The sequence below is a fragment of the Coenobita brevimanus genome, chromosome 104, assembly GCF_032717465.1.
Source record: "Coenobita brevimanus isolate Jiangsu-jjx chromosome 104, ASM3271746v2, whole genome shotgun sequence".
In the NCBI taxonomy this organism is placed as follows: Eukaryota; Metazoa; Arthropoda; class Malacostraca; order Decapoda; family Coenobitidae; genus Coenobita; species Coenobita brevimanus.
In genome coordinates this window covers 7486490-7504741 of record NC_137057.1, presented here as the reverse complement: position 1 = coordinate 7504741, position 18252 = coordinate 7486490, and the positions used below count along the sequence as shown (strand labels likewise).

The 18252-nt window shown below is 41.1% G+C and overlaps 1 protein-coding gene across 1 annotated transcript; it reads left to right on the top strand.

The window, feature by feature from the left end:
* Positions 1 to 2508: 2508 nt before the first annotated feature.
* LOC145415913 (uncharacterized) lies at positions 2509 to 14398 on the top strand. Its single transcript, XM_080285028.1, has 5 exons — positions 2509 to 2519; positions 4952 to 5101; positions 6014 to 6205; positions 9586 to 9695; positions 14261 to 14398. Exons 2-5 carry the CDS (start codon positions 4984 to 4986, stop codon positions 14288 to 14290), a joined length of 450 nt encoding a protein of 149 aa, XP_080141154.1. The 5' UTR covers positions 2509 to 2519; positions 4952 to 4983; the 3' UTR covers positions 14291 to 14398.
* The last annotated feature ends 3854 nt before the right edge of the window (positions 14399 to 18252 follow it).

Below are 18252 nucleotides of genomic sequence, written 5' to 3'. Positions count from 1 at the left end.
GGCAGACCCGAGATGAGTGAGAGGAAGAGCAACAAAAATAGCAAAATGGAGACATGAAATGGGGAAATTTGCTGGTAATCGATGGACAAGGCTAATAGCTAATACTGTACGACGGGATGGAAAAAGATGAGAGAGTTCTTTTCCCTGCAGTGGACTGACTCAGGCTGCTGTTTTGTGTGTGTGTGTGTGTGTGTGTGTGTGTGTGTGTGTGTGTGTGTGTGTGTGTGCGAGAGCGGCCGAATGCTTTAATGGTGTTCAATGGGTCTCCAAGCGTGTCTAAGTGAGCGGCCACACTTGCAACAAACATGTGACCGACAAGAGGAAACGAGGCTCAGGGGTCCGTCCAACGTTAAGACTCAGATACTGCAGCGGCTCTAACCCGGTACGTCGCTTCGTCTTGTCGATCACATGTTTCGAACAAGTGTGGCCGCACCTAACACCAGCTTGCAGGCTTCTGCTCCGTATTCTTAAACATGTGTTCTTCCTTCCACACCCATACCGTAGGCAAATGATTCACGCCACGCCAGCAGATGCTTATTAACTTCATTACCTTAAGAAATACGTTCCTAAATTCACCAGCCGTATCTTACCATTCAGCCAATTACAGGAAAAATTGGCAGTGTCAGATGTGCTAATGTGTCGGGAATTATTTGCAAGACGAGTATATCTGAGGCAGAGTGGGACTTAGGTAAAAAACTAAGTGATAAGTGAGAATTCAGGTGTGTGGGAGGAAGAGGAGGAGCGAGTGAAGGTCACAAGTTGGTGGAGTTGCTATTGATCGGAAGACTCGGACTACAAGTAATTAATAAATAAATCATCATCATCATCATCATCATCATAATTATACCAACAACAATAATAATAATAATAATAAAAATAAGACAGCAAGTAATCATCATCACCATCATCATACTAATACTAATAATAATATTTCCGGACCAACCTATCTAGCCCAGGGCTCCTACGCTCCTGATGGGGCAACATGGGATTAGATGATGGATGTGTGGATAGATAATAATTACAACAATATTAAAACAAGTAAACATCATCATCACTATCATCATCATTATCATCATCATCATCATCATCATCATCATCATCATCATCATCATCATAATAATAATAATGACAAAAACAATATAATATATATAAAAAAAAATAATAATAATAATAACAATAATAATAATAATAATAACGAGGACAATCGTAGTTGAGTCACAAATCATCTAAAGCACTCAGGCGTGGTGTTCCTCAGGGTTCTGTTCCTTCACGCAGTGTCTCTCCTATTCATTAAGTATCAAAAAATCATCTTTACATCCTTCCCTCTTTTACATTTTGAAAAAATAAACCTATGAAAATATTTAACAGTAACTCCTCATAGGTTATACGTGGCCAGTAATTTAAAACGTACGGCATGAAGAAAAAACTTTATGCCACATAAGAAGTAAACAATTTCTTCAGACATATTTGAGTAAAAACACACGATAAGCAACAGTCAAAGTGAAACCACCTGTCACCTGTGTATTTATACTATTCTAATTAACTGCATCTATTACCTTATTACATACAGAGAACTCACACTCCTGTCACACTTACAGGAGTAGAATAAATAACGAAAATATTATGGTAGAAGTTCTGATTGATGGATTAGGTGAGACGAGGTACTTTATTACGTTTTTCATCAGAATAGTCTTTATTTTTATACTTTAGCTGGACAATCTGGCAGTAATGAGGTAAATGAATGCAAGATCTAATCCATGTCTCTCCTAAGGTATATAAAATCGTCTCCAGATGCCTCTAACAAAACAAACAAAAAATCTTAATAAGACTATTAGGTTCTATCATTTAGTTTCCTAAAACTTCTGTGTGTGTGTGTGTGTGTGTGTGTGTGTGTGTGTGTGTGTGTGTGTGTGTGTGTGTGTGTGTGTGTGTGTGTGTGTGTGTGTGTGTGTGTGTGTGTTTAAATTCTGTGCTCCATGTTTTTTGCCTATTGAGAAAGAACAGTCTGGGAACAACGTAAATCTTAACTGGTGACAGCAGATCACCTTACATACAGGTACGTACCTCTCCTTCTCTGTCTGTCTGTCTGTCTGTCTGTCTCTCTCTCTCTCTCTCTCTCTCTCTCTCTCTCTCTCTCTCCTTCCACTACCCATTTTCCCCTCCTCTCTATCACCGTCTTTCCTCCTTTCCCCCATCCCAGTCTCTTCTCACTCTCCCTAATTTTTTTCCTTCCTCTCTCAAGGTCCTTGCATGCTCTGCTCCCTCTTTCCCTCCATCTCTCTTTTTCTCACCGCACCCCCCAAACTCGCTCCCTCCTTTCGCCGTCCCCACTTTCCTCCTCTCTCTTTCCTTCTTCCCTCCACCGCCCACCATTCTCCCTCCACTACCTCACCTTTACATCTGTGCATTCCCCCTTCCGTCTCCCCTTACATTCTCCTCAGTATCAATCCCTATAAAAGACGGAATCCACACCTTTCCACTTCACTCCACTCACCTTCCCTTCCACAGCAAAGAATCAGGTAACCTCATTCGTAAAGTTAATTCAGATACAACCCATTTTATACGTGCTATCTCTTAAGATTTCATCACCTCTGGGCACTTCTTGTGGTGAAACAACGTAAAAATCTCTGTTAAAACTGGTTACCCTCTCACTACTTCTAAGTCTTTGTTAGTAAGTACGCCGTAAAACCATTTGATTTTCTTTACTTGTGGGAAAAACTCTGCTACAGAATTGGCTAAAATCCTTGATTAACTTAGAGAAAACCGAAGCTTTCACATCCTACAGCATAATAAGTTACTATTATTGTGTACATATGCTGCATAAAATCTCGATGAGACTTTGCCAGTAACTCACTCAGGATCTATAGCCATAATTTTATTACCATATTCCCTCTTGGTCATCATCATCATCATCATCATCCGGACATCCTATCTCACCCAAGGGCAGGGTGAGGAGTAGCAATCTCCAGACAGCACAAACTTTCCCAATCGATACAGGTCACACCTCCACTCAGTCACCACACAAGCCCCCGGAATCTTGGTTCCACCGGATAAGCCAAAAACATTCACCACATTCAGCAGCTTCACACGAACATATCCGATTGAGTCAATCAGGACGCTGCCATGCTCACAAGGGGTGCCAAAATCCCTGATCACGCACTTCTCACAAAATTCATCCAGCCAGCTCGATCTCTTGTCAGTTCCCTAGCCTCACCGACTTCCAAACCTCTCTTCCTCACACCCTCATCCACTGTATCTTTCCGCCTTCTCCTTGGCCTACCTCGCCTCCTCCCTCCTTCAAATTCGCTCAGGTATACCTTTTTTACCAATCTATTGTTATCCATTCTTTCCACATGACCATACCATCTCAGGACACTCTCTTCGATTCTGGTGTCCACCGACTTCCTCACTCCACACCTTTCACAAATCACATTATTTCGTGCCCTATCCACCCTCTGTACTCCACATACAGTACATTCCTCAGCAGTCTCATCTGCACTGCTCTTACTCTTAATTTCATTTTCATGCCACATCATAGTCTCATTCCTATATGTTAGAGTTGGCACTAACACTCCCTCATGTAAGCCTCGTGCAGCTGCAACACTCAATCCTCTGTTTCTTATCAAGGCCTTCATTGCACAAGCCACATTTCTTCCTTGTGTCACTCTACTTTCAACTTCTTTTGCACATTTTCCTCTCTTTTCTATCACTGTACCCAAGTATTTGAACTCTCACCAATTCCAGTCTCTCTCCATTCACTGTGACATCACATCGGGAGTCACCTTCTCTCTCAATAACCATCGCTTTACTCTTCTCTGCACTTACTCTCAAGGCACGACGCTTACAGACATCAGCAAAACTGCACTAGCCTAGCAAGTTCTTGTCCGGTACTTGCAAACAGTACTGCATCATCAGCATACAACAAATTTGAGATATTCCATCTATCACCACTCATTACCAGCGCCATCATCTCTCCATTACTCGTGTTTTTACTTCTCCCATCACCCCATCCATATATATATTGAACAACCAAGGGGACATCACACAACCTTGTCGCACGCCCACACCGATCGTGAACCACTCACATAGGTACCCATTAACCCTTGGTAATATACAAAAAAATTCACCTGATGAGCTAAAGGTAAGCAGATATCATTTCTTCTATAAACTGCTTTTTTTTTCTATCTTTTAACAGGAAAACAACATTATTGAAGATATTTTAAAAAATATATACCGGAAGTTGTTTGATCCTTGGTTCTCTTGGCATTAATTTCTCTCTATCCTGGTCTAATAATGTCATCTCTCCATCGTGAATTCTGATTTGCAATAACAGGTTAACACTAGAATAGGAAGATAGTCAAAGAAAGGATGTAACGACGAAGCTTTGTCCTATCCTACCACTGAGCTGCATGAAATAAGCTACAAAAAGATGTAAATCTGGACAAATTAAGGTTAAAAGGAATATAAACAGGTAACTTTACCAATTCTTCACTCCTCGCTCACGCTTCCCTCAGTTTCCGTCTCCATTCCAACACTCACTGCCCACTCATCCCTCACCTCCCTTCCCATACCTGCCTTACCACTCCCCCACTCACTGCCCACTTATCCTTCACTCTCCGTCCCCTTACCTGCCTTGCCAATTCCACACTCATTCCTCACTCATGCCCAGCTTCCCCCCCCCCCCTTTACATTCCTTCCCGACTCTCAGAGGCATTCCTCACTCATCCTCCATTTTACCTCCTTTTACATTCCTTCCCCACTCCCACACACACACACACTCCCCATTCATCTCCCACTCTCAGTCCACTTACCACTTCCCATCTCATCCCTCACACATCCTTCACTCTCCCTCCCCTTATTTGCTTTTAATAATTTCCTACTCACTCTCCACGCTACCTCCCTTCACCTACCTACCCCACTCACACAGTCACTCTCTCCCTCTCCCCTACAGGCACCACCACCACCACCACCACCACCACCACAATGCGGATGGCCCTTCTCAGCTTCTTCGTCATGGGTCTTCTGGCCGGAGGAAGTCTGGCACAGCTTCTGCCCTGCAGCGGGTCCGACGTCTTCATTGAGATTGTTGTTCCTCCGCTTGGTTAGTGGCTGTGTTTTGGTTGTCGTCTGAATGTCACTCTCATTCGCTGGTTCTCCTTCTAACATGCATATTCAGTCTCACATTCATTGGCATACTCCCTTGTATGAGAAGGTATCAGATATTAAACACACACACACACACACACACACACACACACACACACACACACACACACACACATCCATTCAGCAGTATTTATTGTATTTACTGATTCACTTACACATCATTCAAACAGACAATAAACATAACGCAGCTGAAAGAACGTTTCTACTATATACTCTCACTCCCTCAGTCTTAACTAACTCCCACAGACACTCGCACTCGCTTCATCCCATGCAGGTTCACTCATACTCAAAGTATGCTCCATCTGACTCACTCATTTACTCAATACCCACTTACGGAGATTGGTGAAAGTTTCGGGTACGTTCTATCTCAGGTTTTTTCTCCTAATGTCACAAGCTTACTATAAAGAAGTTATTTTATTTGCATTATTATTACTAGTAATGGATGGGTCGAGTCTACCAAAACTTCCATCAGATAATACACTTATATATTCCTATACTCTAAAGTCTAAAAAATTCACACACCCAAAGCAGCATATGAGGAAGAGCCTTTCTTCTTCTCTCTCCTCCTCCCCGTTCTTTTCAGTTTATCTCAGTCTTTTCCGTTCTTCCTTTGCCTCGTCCTTCACCTGCACCTCTACTAACACTCTCCGTAACCCTCCACAGCCAAAGCAATATGTGAAGGAGAGCATTCACTACCTCCAACTGTCTACCGATTCCTCTCCCTTTTTCTCCGTCCTTCCTGTTTCCTCCGCTGTGTCCCTCTTTCCTCTTCCTTTTTTCAGATGCCTTCCCTGCCTCCCTCTTTTCTCCCCGCCTCTAATAACCCCATTCTCCGAACTATCTACAGTCAACGTAACATGTCAGGGGCCGCTTCTGTTACCCGCGTGCGAGATCAACGTGTTACACTGCGTCCTGGAACTTGACATACTCTGCGGAGGCCTCACCGAAGACCTGCTGAAAACAATAAAGGAAATTTTGACAGACTGCGTCGCTAAGTTGGAACTGGAAGTGAACTTGGACCTTCTCGCTAACATTACCGGTAATGTCACTCTCCCGTACGCTGATTTTCATACTGTTATATGTTTTACACTGATTTTCACAATGTCACTCCGTCTTATCTTGATTTGCATAATGTCACTCATTTTAAGCTGATTTTCATATTGTCACTGTTTTAAGCTGATTTTCATATTGTCACTGTCTTACGCTGATTTTCATATTGTTACCATGTATTACGCTCCTTTTCAAACAGTCACTCTGTGTTACGCTGATTTTCTTACTCTGTTTTACCCTGTCTCTCATACCACAGCTTTATGTTATGTGATTTTTAATCTGGCTCTCATATCCATTCTTTATATTATTTGATTACTCTGGCTCCCATACCTTAGCTTTATGTTGTGTGATTCTGTTTTACATTGGATCTCATACCTGGCCACTATAGTGGCTTTCTCGGTAGGGGTCTCCTAGCCATTCCCGTGGCAGCATATTTAGGCAAGAATGAAAACTGTTGCGTGAGGCTGGTGAATGAAATAAGGATACGAGCCGCTCCCCAGACCCCTCTGCTTCTACCAGGCATGCGCAGATCACAATATTTTAGTTTAAACAGTCTGGGAAGAGCTAATCATGGCGGGGGGTTGGGTTGCACATATTGGTTTTATTATACTGTTGATCTGGCAATATTTTTTACTATTTTGTAATCAGACAGTTCATTTAGCAAAAGAATATTGTTTGCAATATATTTTTACTGTTCTGGAGGATACATACTCTCACCTCCCTCCTCCCTTTCATATCCCCCCTTCCTCCACCCCCTTACCTCCCACCGATTCCCCACCTCTCTACCTCCCACTCTTCCACCCTCCACTCTCCCTCCAATCCCCCACCCCCTACTTCCTCCACGCTCCTACCTCCAATAGATCCCCCACCCCTCTCCCTCCCACCCTCCACCCTCCACTCTCCCTCCAATTCCCCACCCCCTGCCTCCCGCCTACGCACATAGCTGGCGCGTCATAGGCAAGCAAGAGATCTCCGCGTTGTGTCTCAATATTCATTCATTTCCTAGGTCTGAGGGAAAATAGTTACAGACTTATGATTTTAGGTTTCTAAGGTTGTTTCTGTAGCCTTTTATACACGCACCATGCATTTATTTGTTACCAGGCGGACACACGTGCAGCGAGTGTCGCCTTTTTCATTGACAAATGATTGTTAGTGTCTCCATACTTTTTTCTGATTTATATTTCATGAGATTCTCACATTTCCTGGTTATACTTATAACACCGTCAATTTTGAGAAATAATATTTTATCACTGTCTCTACTGATGCCTGTAAGTACACAGGATGATAGAGTTAGCAACAATAAAATAAACATCCGTACAAACAAAGGGCAAGCTCGTAGGCTTACCCCCATGTCGTCATCCCCACAGCCTTTGATAGCACTAAGCAAAATAAGAGCAAAGTAAAATAATCAGTAGTAACTAATAAGTGATAGTTTTAAATGGATCTTGTAACTGTTTAGTTTGTTTTTTGTAAAGAAAACATCTCAAGAATCATTCACAAATCACGTGAGATACAATGTACATATATTAGTGCACTGTTTTTTATGGAAAAACATGGAAACAAACAATGCAATCATGTTGCCTAGGCACAAAGAAATCACCTACCCACCAAGACGGCAGTACTCATACGCTACCACACACCACTTGCTACGCAACTTTCCATCATTTTTGCAACACTTGTATATTGAGTAGAGCTCTAATGTATTATAGGCAGATGTGTATTACTTCCTTGTGCATGAGTATGATATTTTTTTTCTTTATTTGCAAACCTTGACTTTTTTTTTTTTTTTTTTAAATGCGTCTCAAACGTGACCTTGGGACCTATTTGAGACCTGAAAGGGTTATTGCTATGTGATTTTATTTTACACGGGCTCTCATACCCTAGCTTTATGTTATGCGATTCCGTTTTTCTCTGACTCTCATATCGTAGATATATGCGATTTTGTTTTACTCTGGCACCAATACAATACCTTATTTTATGTGATCCTGTTTTACTCCGGTTTATATTTTTTTGGTGGCAGTACTATGACTTTATTCTATTCTCACTATATGTTACTCATTCCAGGTTGGTGGTACCTGAAAGCAAGAGAAAGCAACCTCAGTCACTCTCATTCTGTTTCTCAGCTGTCTAATTAAATGGTCTATGTAAAGCTAACTTAAAATTACTTCCCACTCATCCTGTTCTTATTCACGATTTAGCTCAGCTGCTTCACGTCTTGCCCTCAGAGACTACTGGTAGAGTTGTTCTCCCCTAAGCCACTTCATTCCAATTTGCTTTATACCAAAGAGACTTCTCACACTCCTGGATGGTCACACCTCTAATTAAATATCTGCTTCATCACTATCCTTCCACCTTCGTCTAGATCTCAGCATTTCCCTCATTAACTCCATTTCTAATCTGTATACTGTCATCAATCTCCCACCTCACCTTCTCTCTACTGGCTATATCATAACATACCCTGATCTGCCCATTCCATTGCACTACGTCTACTTTAACACGTCAATAGTCTATCAATCTTTCTTTGTCCTCTTTCACTCTGCTATGTCATCTAATTCCACATACAACCTGAAACACTTCGTCACCAGCACTTCCACCCTTTTTCGGTCTCTAGTATTCAAAGATCGCTGCCTGCATCATTACAGGACCGCCAGGGTCACTTTGCTTTCCTACCCTGACCTCTTCTTCCCCATGCTTCACAGTGCCCTAGTATGCCTCTTCTTCTATCCTACCACTTACTTCAGGTCCCATAGCACTATCTGGTGCTTTGATCACTGTTAAATTCCTAAAACACTATATTTCCTCCTATTCTTTTGCGATCAAACTTCGTTCTTCTCCATCTACTTGTTAGATGTCATCACCTCGGATTTTCTTGTATTCGCTAAACTTCTTTGCTTTAGTATGATGACTTACTGTATTTTCAGTTTATTCTGCCAAACTTGATTCATCAAGTAGTAGAATGTGGTGAAAATGTTTAATCTACAGACAAATTTGTTTTATTTGTGGTGTGGTAAAAATTTTTAACCTTCTGGCTGATTTGTTTTTATTTCTGGGATGTAGAATTCAGATAAGTATAAGACGATAATGATGTCGATGACGAAGATATTACACTGATTCCTAAAGAACTAGAGTGAGAAAGATTTATTCTCTTTCAGTCACACCCCCATCCAACATTCCTCCAAACGGCTCACCTGCCTTGCCCTGCTCTGCCTTCTAAATCATGCTGCCCTTCCCTACCTTCCTTTTCATTACCCTGCCTTGAATTCTTCTTCATTACCCTGCCCTGTCCTGGATTGCCTATGTCCTTTCAAACATCAGGCAGCTTCTCTAATCACTTGACCTAATCGACCCTCTCCCCTTCCTCTACCACAGTCGACACATCACCTGAGGCGAACTTGGATGTCTTGGTACAAATTTTCGGCCTTGAAACCCTCCCGGATGTCATCGCGTGTCTGCTGTCGCAGCTGAAGAAACTAGGCGTTGTAAGTACGACAGATAGATATAGAAAAATTGATGGAGAGAAAGAGAGAGAGAGAGAGAATTATCTGATATTTTTTATTTTATAGTAATAGAAATATGTATTAACATACGAAGCTTACTTTCACGATCATTATCACTCTTTTGTTGAAATTTTACTTTGTGTTAATCGTAGTTGTTCTAAACTGAGAAAAAAAATCCATAACCTCTACAACTTATATCTCACAGGAAAAAAAAAAAAATGCATAACGTTCGTAACTTCTCTCTCTCTCTCTCTCTCTCTCTCTCTCTCTCTCTCTCTCTCTCCATGGTCAGTGGTGGAATTTTGCGGCCGGTCACCCTCTAAACGAAAGCGTTTTTGTATTCCAGGTGCAGGAGTAGATGACGTAACAGAGGCTGCGGATGACGTTTTTGAGAATGCGGAAAATGACAGCCTTGTTATCATTCATACAGGTAACAACGATGTCATGCGAACCCGATCAGAGGAGCTGATGGAGAAGTACAGGAAGATGATCCGACGCTACAAGGAGAAAACTAACCATATTTTAATTTCAGGCATACTACCAAGGATTAATGCAGGGAATGCCTTCTTCAGCAGAGCATTTAGTATTAACAACAGAGTCAAGTGACTTTGCTTACAGGAAGGAGTTCAGTTCATCGACACGTGGAACCAATTTTACGAGCAGCATACACTATTTACGAACGATGGACTACACTTGATTGCCGTTGGTTCTGCCCGTCTCGGTCGTTTGCTTAATGATGCTGTAAGTTTATTCTGGAGAAAAAACAAGCATCACGGGAGGCAAACGTAGATGTCATACGATCTGATAAATCAATAAATAATGGAAGCTCCCCACATCAGAAAGGAAAGCACATTCAAGCCATCCTTGCAAATGCTGGTAGTCTATGTAATAAATTTTCTGATTTAGAGGCCCTTGCCTTTACCGAAGACTATGATGTAATTGGAGTAACAGAATCGTGGCTAACTACTGAGCAGAGAGATTTTCTAGCTGAGTATAATTTACCAGGCTATCACATTATCAATTGTGAAAGGAAAACTCGAGCAGGGGGTGGCATGTTTTTATATGTTAAATCAGGATTTCATCCAGTCAATTACCAGGCCATGTATTGAAAACATTGACACTATTTATATTCAGCTTAGAAATGAATATTGTCATAAAATCACTCTTGAGTTAATTTATCGTCCACCTGGTCAGCCACTCAACATCGATAATGAAATCTACAATCAAATTGCCGAACTATCTTGTATGCAAAGCACTGTAATATTTGGTGACTTTAATTTACCAGTTCCAAAATGGAGAGAAGCCCTATCCTCACACACAGGGTCAGACCTATATATAAATTTGCAAGAAAGTTCTTTGTATCAATTTGTAAATTAGCCAGCACGTGGAGCTAACATCCTAGATCTTATCTTAGCTGTATCAGAAAATGTAGTGAGTAATGTTATTATAGGAGAAGAATTTAGTACAAGTGATCATCGCATAGTTACATTTAACATTAAATTCAGTGAAGACAGTGTCAAGGCCAGTTGTGAGAAAGTGCCTGACTTTAAGAGAGCAAATTTTAAGAAATTAAAGGCAATTGCAGGTGCAATTGACTGGCATCCCATTGTCGAAACTTTAGATATCAATGACGCGTGGAGTTACTTTACAGAAACTCTCAACAGTGCCATCAAATTATGTATTCCTATGTGCAACAGAAGGCCCGCCAAAAATTCTAAACCTAAATGGTGGAACTCCAACATTAAACACTGTTTAGAAGCAAAAAATCTCGCATATAAGAATTATGATACCACAAAGAGTCAAAGTGATAAAAATTAATACGATGCCCTTCGACGAAATGCCAAAAAATTAATTAAATGCAGTAAGAAAAACCTTGAGACACATATTGCAAGTATCAGTAAATCAGATCCCAAAGAATTTTTCAGTTCCATAAGAAGCAAAAAGATAATAACTCCATCAATCGGTCCCTTAGTAACAGATAACGGAGAGCACACTGATGATGAAACTATGATGGCGAAAATTCTGAATAGTTGCTTTGCATCAGTATTTACAACAGAAAATACACATACAATTCCTACTGTTTCCCCCATTCCCATAGAAGAGGGCAACATAATCACTGACATTACAGTCAGTGATCGCGAGGTACTGCTTGCAATAAACAGATTAAAAGAGAATAAAGCACCAGGACCGGACAAAATATCACCACGTGTATTGAAGGAACTACAGAATGAAATATCAAAGCCTTTAGCTGAACTTTTTAGCTTATCACTTAAGAGCAGTAAGGTGCCATATGAATGGAAGCTTGCCAACGTAACCCCAATATTCAAAAAGGGCAACAGAGCCCAACAAGAAAACTACCGCCCAATTAGTTTAACATCAGTGGTATGCAAATTGCTTGAAACTCTTATCAGAGACAAGTTTGTAAAACACTTAGAAACAATCTCATAAAAGATTCGCAACATGGCTTTCGTAATAATCGCTCTTGGCTCACGAATCTGGTGGACTTTTTCAATGATATACTGAACATGTATGACGAGACTAAATCTGTTGATGTGGTCTACCTCGATTTTCAAAACGCTTTTGACAAAGTTCCACACAAAAGACTCCTTCAGAAGCTAAAGGCACATGGTTTCAGCAGCAGTGTTCTTGGGTGGGTAGAAGATTGGCTCACCGGATGAAAGCAAAGAGTTGTAATAAATGGAAAAGAGTCAGACTGGATAAACATTACAAGTGGAGTGCCGCAGGGTTCAGTGTTAGGTCCTATTCTTTTCTTATTATATGTGAATGATATTGACGAAGGATTGTGTTGTAAGATTCCAAAATTTGCTGATGATACTAAAATAGGTAACAGAGCAGATACAGCACTGCAAAGGCAGGCAATTCAGAGAGATCTTGATCAACTGTTTAACTGGGCCCAAGTCTGGCAAATGGATTTCAATATTAATAAATGCAAAGTGTTAAAAATTGGCAGTAAAAATGTAAGAGCAAGTTACAGCTTGGATAATGTCCAGCTTGATAGGGTAAACCATGAAAAAGACTTAGGAGTTATAATAAATGATTTGAAACCAAGCAAATAATGTACGGAAGCTGTGAAAAAAGCCAACAAATTGATTGGGTTCATAGGCAAAGAATTTGAATATAAATCCGATAATATCGTCCTTACTTTGTATAATTCCTTAGTACGCCTGCACTTGGAGTATTGTGTTCAGTTTTGGTCACCGTATTATAAAAAGGATATGGAAAAGCTTGAAAGAGTGCAGCGAAGGATGACAAAGATGATACCTAGATTGAGAAATAAACCATATGAGGAACGTTTAGAAGCCCTGAATCTCTTTACCCTGACAAAACAGAGGATACGAGGAGATTTAATTCAAGTATTCAAGATATTCAAAGGACATGATAACATGGCTGTTGATAAGTACTTCACAGTTGATCACTCGAACTACACTAGAGGCAATGGGCATAAAATAATTGGCAAACGATTCCAGTCGCATGAAGCTAAGCATTTCTTCTTCAATAGAGTTGTAAATATATGGAATAAATTGCCCTCCAACGTAATAGATTGTAATACAGTGCAAACCTTTAAAGGTCGCCTGGATAAGTATTTGGCATCCAACCCCCAGCATAATATGTTTACTCCTGAATAAAACACTTGTGTATGTATAATTTTCTGTTTAATTTTATTTTAGTTTTTTTAAGCCTGGATCAATTTATTAAATGCATATATAGTATATGCACAGACAGCGCTGAGTTAACGGTCACTACTCATACTTTTGACCTGTGATGGGCTGTGGATCACTGAGGGTCCCTGTCAGTTACGTGGCCACCATCGGGATTTTTTTTAATGTACTAGGGGTCACTGCTTCAGGAGGTGACTTGTTTGCTTGTCCCGCATGGGAAAGTTCCTAGTCTCAGTGGAATGAATGGAACTGGGGCATGACTGACTGCTGCCTACCTTAATAGCACCAGGCAAGGCTGCCACACCACCCCTGAATATCCACACTGTGCACTGTGCAAGTTCCACACTGTGTCCGCAGACGCCCCGCCAACTCAGCGTACCCGTACAGTGACATGCATTAGTTAATTATTTATTAGATTACTCATTGTACTTTACTACTTTCTCTTTCAGGTTATTCATACTGGTAGCTTATAGATAATGTATTATAGAATGTAGCTTTTCCTTTTCAGTCTTTCCTATGAAATTTCCATGTCAGTTTTTCCATGCTGCATGGTGGTTTTTCCCACTTTTTCTTGCCAGTTTTGGCTGGAGGGTTTGGAGGCGGAGGGAGCCTTCTTCCTTTACTATCCTTACCCTTCAGCATATAGAGTTAGATCTTGTAGTCATAGTCTACTCTGTACCAAACACCCTCGAGAGGACCATAAGGTCTGTTGCTGTTTGCTTTCCTTTGTACTCCGTTGTACTTTGTACTCTCTCTCTCTCTCTCTCTCTCTCTCTCTCTCTCTCTCTCTCTCTCTCTCTCTCTCCTGAAAAAAATATCCATAACTCCTATAACTCACTCTGTCTCTCTCTCTCTCTCTCCCCACAGCTCACCGACTTCTTCTTGTGCTTGTTATAACAGTTTTTGGATTTCTTGGATAGCATGGAACCCGTTGAACCGACCTGAACCAACGTGAACCGGAACCACGACTAATCTCCATTCTGTGTGTGTGTGTGTGTGTGTGTGTGTGTGTGTGTGTGTGTGTGTGTGTGTGTGTGTGTGCGTGCGCGCGCGCGCGCGCGCTCGCACACGAATGTGTAAGTGAATAAATCCAAAGCAGCATCTTACATTGTTTCTATTACCTAATACATATATTGTAATTATTTTTTTCCCAGTTCTCAATAATGGTAATTAATATAAATGATAAAAAGTTTCACATAAATTCATTTCCTCCTGAACTCTGAGGAACGGTAATATAAAAATATATATAATTCCCTTTTCAACATAACCCTTAATGGTAGTTCTTCAAGGGAACACTGCTTTGTCTTGGTGCTGAAGCCTGTGCATTCCAGTCATCAAAGGAACTATACTAATCAGGTGCAACGACACTGGGAAGTTTCCTTACTACGGATCACATGAAAAGTGTTCCTCTGACACTAATGCCTGAACTGGACCTACGAGGCACCAACTCAAATACTTTTCTAGTACTTTACCATCTTGCAGTCCGCCAGGTTCTTTTCATTGGATAGGGAAGGAGTTGAGAGACTCTCGAATAACCGGTTAGCGAAGTTTCCCTGCTATATCGGTGCCACCACGTGAAGGGATCTCTCACCAACATCAGCCACTTTCTAAACCACGAAGACGAGTTCCGTCAAAGCATGGTCCTTAATCTTCAGCAGCGATGCAGCAGATGACTTTGGCGTAGTCAGCTTTGATCTGGAGCAAGAGTTGTCAAGAATAAACGAATTTTTACAATCTAGGCGCCTTTGCAAACAAGACCTTGGGATGAGCGGTTCGCATGAAGAGTCCGGTCGTCTCTCCTGTTTTTCTCTCCATGGACTTTGAAAGTCAGTGTAGTGAGTCTGCAGCAATTGACAAGGACGACACTACCCGGCCACATATAATATCATCAGTGTCGGCTGCTGCGGGCTTACCACACTGAGGCGAAAGAAGTCGTTGTACAGCAAACGTAGGAGTCTTCGGAGAGACATGGAAAAGTACTGATAGATGCCCCATGGAACAAGAAAAAAAGAACCCTTCTTTACAATAGATCAGACGATTGCAGGAGATACAAGCATTCGAAAACTGTAATTTTTCATACACGGAAAAAACAACCAAAGGGTAAAAACATAAAAGATCTTTACACGGAAAACAAAACACAGCAATGCAAAATTGAAGTTCCACTTATTCTGAGATGTGACGGGGGTCACAAAGGAAAAAACAGGCTGAAGAAGGCAGTTCTGGAACTGACCTGCTGCATACATGAATGACTAAGAGTATCAGTTAACTCTTGCTTAGACAGCTGGACAGAGAAGGGGTGAGAGTGTGCTGCCAGAAATGTTCTAAGTGCCTGCCAAAATGGACGAGGGGTGCAAGTAGACGTTTCAGCAAATCACTGAAATAGCAATGGTGCAGAGATAAAGATACAACACTGCATAGAAGAGGGATAGGTTGAACGGAATCAGTGAGAGAGAGAATGTTAATAGATGATAAGCCTTTGACTCCACCCTGTTTATAAGAACTGTATGCGGGGAACTACTCCAATCACAAACATGCTACTGTACATGTACACCACATACGGGCGAATAAAACCCCTATGCAAAGTCAACAGTTGTCTAGTGTAACGAGCACACGGAATCGGCTTAGTGCACTCTTGGAAGGAGATTTTGCACTGGTGATAGTATAAACCTTTCAATATTCATAGAGAAAGAAAAACCCAAGGATATTAAGAGAGAATGAAGGACTGAGCTGTGTTTTGTTAAATGTTATGGGATATTCCTGTGGAAGATTTTAACCTTACAGTTGCTGATACTGAATATATATACATATTCATATACTGAATATATATATATATATATATATATATATAGAATCAGTAATGATAGTCAAGTCAGAAAGCAGTGAGCCACAGCTTCATCATATCATTACTTAACCCCTTCACCAGCAGTGGCGTGCTTGTCGTCATTTGGAAGTTTCTGCAACTATACACGAAGACACGTTTGTCATCATAAAAGCATAAAAACTTACATAAAAGAAAAAGTTTTTGGCCAATCGGCGTCATTTTTGGATGCGTCATAGTTCCTGTGCATCTCGTCAAAAGCAATGACTTCGCATTCTCGGAGCCCGAGACGTGCTGCGGCCCGGCCAGGTTGATTAGTTTCGCATCAGTTGTCAAGGGAGAAGGTAGCGTGCAACTGGGCATTTAAATCTTACTCTATTTACCCAGTCCCAGGATGCGTGTCATATTCCACTATACCAGTAGTGCTTGTGTTTACTTTATGGGTACTATTGTGATTAGATTTCGTGTTTGCAATAGGGAATTGGGTGTTTGTGACTCATTCGTGGCCGTTATTCTGCCATTGGCCCAACGAAGATTGTGGTAAGCCTACCCTGTTTATAGGCGGTTCCCAACAACTACACTCCCTCTATCCTGCACCCAATGTGAACCACTGAATAATAGTGACAGTGAATCAGGTGAATATAGTGTGCAATAGCCAGTGAGGAAGGACATGGTGAAAGGTTTAGCTGAGGGAGGCAGGAAACCGCCTGAAGAGAATATTTGCCAACGTGTTGATGAAGTCCTTGTTTTATGCTGATATATGGTGGATAGCGATATTGTGCAATAGATAGGAGTATAGTGCAGCGAGTGTATGTGATGAAATATTGGCTAGGGCAGGAGTCACGTAAGCCTGGCCACGGTACACCGTTGTCAGGAGGGGATAAATTACGGGAGGTTTATAGGGATATTTGATGTTATCATATTGTTATATTTATTCCATATGCTTTCTGTGTGAAATAAACCTACAGTGTTATTGATATGTTTATCATATGCTTGTGTGGATGAACGTAAACACTGTACCACATGCTCGTCAGAAAATATCGACAGATGAGACATACAGAGCACGAGCAGGTACCCTTGTGGTGAAATATCATGTATGTCTCATAAAATGATTGATTTGATTATGTGTATTGTGAAATAAAATCGTAAACACTGCAGCATCTTCTGGTAAGGGAAACATCATCTGCTACACCTTAGCGGACAGGTAATGGCCACGTACTTGTACTTGTTGTGGTGTAATATACTGTTTATCTCATATACTGATAGATTTTGTTGTTTCATGTGAAAAGACAGTCAAAAAGTGAGCCACGTCCTCATAAGGAAGAGTGTGTCACACACATGAGCTAGCATAAAGATAGAGAAATGCAATGCGAGGTTTGGAACACGTGCATTTACATATATATATTTTTTTTCTTGGTGAAATCTCCTGTGTTTCCCATCTACTGATGTATTTGACTATGTTTTATGTGAAAAGACAGTGAAAAAGTGAGCCACATCCTCGTAAGGAAGACTGTGTTGTACACCTGAGCTAGCACAAAGGTAGCAAAATGCAATGCGAGATTTGGAACACGTGCATTTGCATGTTTTTTTTTTTTTTTCTTAATCTACTGTGTTTCCCATATACTGATATTTTTGGCTATGTTTTATGTGTAATGGCGGTGAAAGACTGACTTGCTGCAACGTCTTCTCGTAAGGGAAACACAGTCTGCTATACTTTACCGCACAGGTAACGGCCTACGGAACACTTCCATTTACATGCTACTGGTGAAATGTACTGTGTAGCTCATTAAAAAAATATAAATATGGTTAAGTGTAATGTCCAAAGAAAATGAAAAGGGTAACCACGTGTTACTGGCCCCTACCTGTTTGCTAAGTCAGGTGTAGGAGACGATGTTTTCCAAGGACATACACGTATATCATGAACCCTTGCACTGCGCCAGTGTTGAGCCAAGTTCTTGGCTGGCTGTGAATAACATATCTTGACTCCTTTATTTCAGCTCACACTCCTGCCATAGCACTGGACTGCCACAGGGTCCACAAT

What these genes read in the sequence shown, in the direction of transcription:
- LOC145415913 (XM_080285028.1), top strand. Translation starts at nt 4,984, where the DNA reads ATGCGGATGGCCCTTCTCAGCTTCTTCGTCATGGGTCTTCTGGCCGGA. An exon ending in GATTGTTGTTCCTCCGCTTG is followed by an intron (nt 5,102 to 6,013) that starts GTTAGTGGCTGT and finishes AACTATCTACAG; the next exon opens with TCAACGTAACATGTCAGGGG. An exon ending in CCTTCTCGCTAACATTACCG is followed by an intron (nt 6,206 to 9,585) that starts GTAATGTCACTC and finishes CCTCTACCACAG; the next exon opens with TCGACACATCACCTGAGGCG.